Source organism: Dicentrarchus labrax, unplaced genomic scaffold (assembly GCF_905237075.1).
Source record: "Dicentrarchus labrax unplaced genomic scaffold, dlabrax2021, whole genome shotgun sequence".
Lineage (NCBI taxonomy): Eukaryota > Metazoa > Chordata > Actinopteri > Moronidae > Dicentrarchus > Dicentrarchus labrax.
In genome coordinates, this window is record NW_026136714.1 from 7,698,251 (window position 1) to 7,705,171 (window position 6,921).

The 6,921-nt window shown below is 41.4% G+C and overlaps 1 protein-coding gene across 1 annotated transcript; it reads left to right on the top strand.

Annotated features, from left to right (window-relative positions):
* Nucleotides 1-3,685: 3,685 nt before the first annotated feature.
* Nucleotides 3,686-6,627, top strand: ela3l (elastase 3 like). The gene is made up of 8 exons (XM_051423288.1): nucleotides 3,686-3,838; nucleotides 4,065-4,153; nucleotides 4,360-4,457; nucleotides 4,894-5,022; nucleotides 5,397-5,533; nucleotides 5,912-6,057; nucleotides 6,335-6,487; nucleotides 6,572-6,627. The coding sequence occupies exons 1-8, from the start codon at nucleotides 3,799-3,801 to the stop codon at nucleotides 6,587-6,589; spliced, it is 810 nt and encodes a 269-aa protein (XP_051279248.1). The 5' UTR covers nucleotides 3,686-3,798; the 3' UTR covers nucleotides 6,590-6,627.
* Nucleotides 6,628-6,921: the final 294 nt, after the last annotated feature.

A 6,921-nucleotide genomic window follows, 5' to 3' on the forward strand; every position in this document is an offset into this window, starting at 1 on the left:
TACAGACAGCAAGATGACTTATAACCCAAAAATATCCATCAAACTCACTGAACTAAATGAGCAAATACACCAATTAAGCGCTCAAAGTAGCTGATTGGCAGCTGAAATGCTGCCCAGTGAAATCGAGGAAGGCTGCTATGCCTGAAATCAGTGGTGTAGTGCAGGGTATACACAGGCATACGGAGCAGACCCATTTATTTTTAAGTCGGCATTGGGGATACCCACTTCTAAATCCCCTCTGATGTTTATCATTCATTAGTGTTTTGCAAGCTGAATTTGTTCCTAGGATGGTAAAGCAACATTAGTGGGCCAGTATTGATTGCAATATCTGCACCTCTTCTGTGGCTTATGTTAATTTCATAATGAACCTTTCTCCCTGAAGTCAAGCAGCAGAGGTTAGGTGACAATGTGCAGACACTACTGGCTCATTTTTGGGTGATTATAAGTGCAAGAGTAGTCTTACATATCACTGTTCGTAACACAGGGCGTTTATCCTTTGCTGGACAGGCCGCTTAAATCAGGGCATAAATTATTATACCCTCTCCTCCAGGCACCACTACACCACTGCCTGGACTCTATGCAACCCTCTTAAAACAGGCGGTAAATCTATTTGTCACACAAAAAGGCAGAAAGGATATTATCCAGCAAAAATAGAAATATGGAGTGAGTTTATTATAAACTATTGGCACATGAGCCTATGAGGCAAATGTAAAATAAAATAAAATACAACATTCAAGCAGTAAGCTGTTCTAAACACTACAGCACTGAATGTGGTGAGAAAGACTGCACCCAGTCCCACTACTCCCCTGCTACGCTCTCCCACTCAACATGAAAGAAATGGAAACCTGGCAAGTACGTACAAGATCTGTAGGAAGACCAGTTTGGTCATGATGTGCTTATGAGATTTAATTAAATCACTTGCTTCCAACCAGGGAGTTTCTAAGGGATGACAAGCCAAAAATGTTGGGAAGCACTGAATTAAAACCATAGTCAAAACAAAGACATCAAAATGAAATAAACATATGTGCCAACAATCAAAAAGTGAAGGCAGGGAAAGCCTTCTGTTAACATCAGTAGGAAGGATGTGATAAAAGCAAATCAGCAGCAGACAGCCAATGTTTGGATTTTCTTCAGCCTCCAGCTCAAAACACACTGCCTGTGGCAAATAAGACAGCTCCTGGAAAATACAGCTGTATATTATTTAAAGGCAAAAAGCTTAACAATATGGACGTTGGTGGGTTCAGAATGCGCTAAACATTAGTTATTGCTACAAACCCACCACACTGTACTACATACCAGTGGTGGTATGTTGGATACAAAGAGGTATGCAAGGGAAATTAGTTAAAAACCACACAGTTGACTGCAGCCAATAGCACAGACCTGCCACAATAATGTTTATACTTTATTGCAAAATCTTTCTCCTTTGCTCCACATGGAGAATGGCAATGGGCAGTACAGTGTTTACTGCCCCAAAGTGATATAAACCAACCATAAACCTCACACAGAGTGTCATTCAGGGTTCAGCTGCTGTTCTGATAGGGAAAACAGGCTGAAGTGTACCTGTTACAAACCCCCGGGGGGCGTTTCAGTAAGTGAGGTGTTCTGCTTTGCTCAGCCATGAAACTAGTAAATCTCATCCCACAACATGACAGACTGCATTTGACTGCACATAAACATATTTGAGTGGTAAGGCACAGATATTGGGTTGGTGATATTTTAGGTCAGGTTAATAATAATTTGCTGCAAAAACTGAATTTACTGAAATCATTCACTTAATCTATTTTTTATCTTTTTTTCCGTTTAATGTAGTTATAGCAATTCAATGCGCACCCCAGTGAATGAATACAAGAGGTTTAATCAGAAAGGGAGGCATCTATTCTGGACACTGGCCTGTAATAAGTTTAACAGGGTTTTACAGATTTGATGAGTAATTTTAATTAGCTTTCAATTAATCGCAAACCGCAGCTGAAGAGGAGTTCACACACGCACAACAGGGATGCGTGCACACACACACACACACACACAAGTGCACCTTGAGACACACACACACACACACACACACACACACACACACACACACACACACACACACACACACACACATACACAACCTGAGTACGTCTAAGCTTGTTTTGTTGCTGTACTTGTCTTTCAAGTGTTTTTTTTTCATCCTATCAAGTATTTTCTCCTGTCTGTAAACTATAGATGGGTAGCTCCAACCAAACTTTAAAAACAACAATGTTTTGTAGATTCAGCTGTCATAAGTTGTAAGGTATTCTCCGTGGTGTATGAAGGTCTCTTACTATCACGTTCAACGTCAAAGTTTTGTCTGACCTCCTTTTCAGATGCTGTAACCCAGTTAGATTGAGGATTGATTTTCTAAATGACTCACTTTACAAAGCTTGGATGTAGTTTCTAGCAGCAAACAGACACAACATACAGCAAAACATGTTTTCTCTTTTGTAAAAGAATATAACTCAGTTTGGTTTCTAAACAGATAAATTGTCCCATCTAGTGGTGAACTGGGAGACTAAATGATTCATGAACAAAAAGTCCAGTCTGCTATTTGAAGTGGTCTGATGAAATTGTATTGGGTTTTTTTGTGTGTGAAATATTTGTATTACAGCACAATGTTTAAAGAAGTCACAGACCAGAGATAAAACTCCTGTAACTGCCCAAACAATGTTTGGGCTTAACGACCTGATTCTGTTTAAGCTGATCTGTCAGTTTCTCTTATCAGAAACACCTTGGAGATCATTTCATACAAATATTTTGTGTCCAAATACTGACAATTCCTCCTTCGTCCTTCCACCTTCGCTTCTGATTCTACCTGTTTACTGCACCGTAACACCTAACCTTTACGCTGCCATGTAATATTACCCAAGCAGCCTTTGACAGATTCATAACGTCTGCATGCTGAGTCACCTAAGGCCTACACACTCTGACACTTTAATACCTCAGGAGTTGTTTCTGTGTCCTTAAAGTCTCATAACATATTCAGGTTCTATTCATTTAAGTCATTATAACAACCTCATGATACAGGGTCAGCATTTTAGATAGTACATTTTACTTTGGAACAGCACATTTACTGCATAATGATACCAAGAATGTCTGAATGTGAAATGTGTTGAGTGATGTGTTTGGTCATACATATGGTCATCCAATATGTCTCACATTCCTGGATCTGCAAAACTGTGTACGTTGTAAGATGTCAAGAAGATTGTAGTGTAGCTGTCGATATTTTCTGCGCCAGTGACACCATCTGTTTCTCATTGTCCTGGTTATTCATCATGGTAATGCCTCTAAGTTTGATTTTTTGTTTTAAATTTCAGAGAAAACAGGCCAGTATCAGTAATCCAGATGTTGGCTTCCCATGCTGTTATGCAAGCTTTTAATTCCAGGTTTCAGTGAGGAGACTGTCATGGAAAGCAGTAAAGTTGAGTTAAAAAACAGAATATCATGTGGGGGTTCTCTGGTATCTGTCTACAGCTTTTAAACACATACTGTGCATGTAAACATGCAAACCCTCATGACTACACATGTCCTATGCATAGTAATGGAGCATACATTGAAGCTCTACATGAAGGTCATGGGAAATGTTCCAGAAAACACACCTGTATGAGTCGTCATCCACCCAGTTGTACTGACCCTCATTACCATTGGTCCAGCTCCATCCCTGGAGGCCATGATGAACCAATAGAGGTGTGTGTTACCACATTCGGAGCGGGTATTGCCTGTGGTGGAAAGTTTAAAAGAGAGCGTGTGTCCTGCTGTCCCTCAGCAGAAGCATCAATCAACATGATCCCCATTGTGCTGGCCTCAGTGCTCATTGCTAGCGGTAAGAACATCTGGCTAATTCTGTGTGTAATTGTCTCTGTGTGTTTGCAGGCTTGTGTGAGTGAGTGTATGCCTACATCTTTCCACACAGGGAGCAAGTTCTATGTAATTCTTTATTGAAAAGAAAAATGATACCTGATGTGGGAATCAAAAATATTTTCATTGTTCTCCTTCCTCATGAACACTCCCTTTCTCATATTCATCATGTTTATTTTCTTTTTGTCCAGCCCTTGGGTGCGGCACCCCACCCATTGAGCCCCTGACTTCCCGTGTGGTCAATGGAGTAGATGCCAAGCCCCACAGCTGGCCCTGGCAGGTATGCTAATATGTACACATCTGTCAATGTTTTTATGTTTACTGGCAAACCTTATGGGTCCGGCATCTGCTCATTAGATTCAAGACCCAGTGGCTATTGAAAATTCTGTAATTAAATGGTTGTTTTTGAATTAAATCAGCAAACTATGCCATCCATCTATAGATCCACAACCTGCTTCCTTTATGTTGTCCTGTTTTTGTCTCCAGATCTCTCTGCAGTATGAGAGGGACGGTGTGTGGAGGCACACTTGTGGGGGATCTCTGATTGCTGCCAACTGGGTCATGACTGCTGCTCACTGCATCAAGTACGAGCAGCAGAGCAACATAAACACACAAACACAAGAACACAACCACCAATACCCACACACCAACAAGTCACATACACACACACACACACACACACACACACACACACACACACACACACACACACACACACACACACACATATCTTCTGTTAAATGTACTGTACTTATTCTGCACCACACCATTTGATTAATTCTGGAGCCTAAACCCTACTTAACCCTCATACAAATGAGGATTGGGCAAGTCATGAACTCCAAAGGTTCCCAACCCAAATGTCACTTAATGAAAGCACACTCAAGGTCATCTGGACCACAGCCCAGTTCAAATCTTACCATCACATTTAACCATCAGTTTAAGCTTATAAAATCATTGAACTGTGCCCTAAATATTCTGTCTGGTTTAGCATTGTCCTCAACAGTCTGTTCTCTACCCCAGCACCAAGTTGTCCTACAGGGTGTTTGTGGGAAAATACAACCTGGTCGAGGAAGAGGCTGGCTCCAAGGCTATCCTGCCTGAGAAGATTGTTGTCCATGAGAAATGGAACCCCATCTTTGTGGCCTTCGGGTAAGACAAGCACCGCCGTACAGTACAAAGAGCAGTCTGAGTCGCCTGCTGCGACATACAGTACATCATAAGCTGTTCTGTGTCAAGGTGAAAAAGTGGGCTGAGGCTCAAATTCCATTAATTCCTTTGGTCCAGCACATACCTTACACACAAGTTACAACCCCCACACTTACAATATGCAGCTGGACAAATTAGAGCGATAAGCTCCGCCATTGAGATGATTTATTTGAATTTATAGACATGAGTACAATGAGAAAGAATGCATTCTCATTATCTTATCTAGCTTTGTTTCTTCTCCTTATTGGCCCTGGTGGAAGATTTTAAATTGCATGTCAGTACAACCACCTCCATAAGTCTTTCTCTCTTTCCTGCAGTAACGATATTGCCCTGATCAAGCTGTCAGAGTCTGTGACTTTGAGTGACCAGGTGCAGTTGGCATGTATCCCTCCTGCTGGCACTGTGCTGTCCAACCTCTACCCCTGCTACATCACCGGATGGGGCAGGCTGTACAGTAAGTCACCATTTGTGGAAGACAGGAGTGTGTTTATGTGTCTGTCATTGTATTTTTTTTTTTCAGCTTAGCATCTCTGAAATGTTACTGTGCATGAGGATGTTCAACTGGTGCGCAAGCATTATGTTTGGATTTATAACCAGCGGTGTGTTGGTGTGTGTGATCAGGGTTACCCAGGGAAACCAAAGTTGGGATGAAAATCACATGCATGAGGTTTTAGTTGAAACTTTTGGTTTTTTTTGGGGGGGGGGGATTACTCTTAAATTGAAAATTTGGGTCAGACTGTAAATTTGGCGCTTGGGGAAATGCTGGAAAGCAGATTTGACAGAAGGCTAGTGTGTGTGGATGATGGTAATAGACTCTGCCTGTGTGTTTTAGCCGGAGGCCCCATAGCTGATAAGCTGCAGCAGGCTTTGATGCCTGTGGCTGACCATGCCACCTGCTCCCAGCCTGACTGGTGGGGTATTGCTGTCAGGACTACCATGGTGTGTGCCGGTGGGGATGGAATCGTTGCTGGATGCAATGTACGTTTGTGCTATTTCTTTTTTTCCTCAAAAAAATTCTGAATTATACCTACGTTGTAAAGCTTGTATTGTATGCTTTATCAATGCTGTACTTTATTATGCTGAAGCAAAATTTTAATTGAATGCAATGAGTATGATCAATTAAAGGAATCGGGGGGAGATTTTTTTTTCATCACCCTCATGTGTTGTCTAGCTGTTAAGGAACATGAAAAATGTTACTTGGTGAATCAATAATACTGATTGTGTGAAGCCCTCCTCTCTTTTTCTCTGTATCCAGGGTGACTCCGGCGGCCCTCTGAACTGTAAAAACACCGAGGGCGTCTGGGAGGTTCATGGCATTGCCAGCTTTGTCTCTGGCCTTGGCTGCAACTATAAGAAGAAACCCACCGTCTTCACCAGAGTGTCCGCTTTCAACGACTGGATCGACCAGGTATTGGAGACACACAAACATATTTGAATTCTGGTTTACAGTAAATGCTGTATTTCAATCATTGATTGAATAATTTGCTTTCAGGTTATGATGAACAACTAAAGAAGATAGAATGTCAATAAAAAAGACTCAGAAAACTGCATTTGTCTTGTGTGCAATGTGTGTGGATTTAGCAGACTCTCACATCTACAAACACACATCCAGATAAATAGTGAATAAATGCTAAACTGGATTAAGCCACATTAAATGAGTTTCCTATGAGTGTGACTAAAAGTGGAAACAATGTCAACAAATGTCCAGCAGGTGTCCTCATACACTCATGATAGGAAATTGGTTCTGACAGCTTTCCAAAGCAGGAGTATACTGTTCAGAATGACCAGTGTTACTGCTTAGGAAACAGCACAGAGCAAATAGCAAATAGCTCACATAAAACA

Bases quoted from the DNA above. Each gene is read 5' to 3' on its own strand.
- ela3l (XM_051423288.1), top strand. From the start codon at position 3,799: ATGATCCCCATTGTGCTGGCCTCAGTGCTCATTGCTAGCG. The intron at 5,023-5,396 runs GTAAGACAAGCA...TCTTTCCTGCAG, and splicing joins CCCATCTTTGTGGCCTTCGG to TAACGATATTGCCCTGATCA. The intron at 6,058-6,334 runs GTACGTTTGTGC...CTCTGTATCCAG, and splicing joins GAATCGTTGCTGGATGCAAT to GGTGACTCCGGCGGCCCTCT.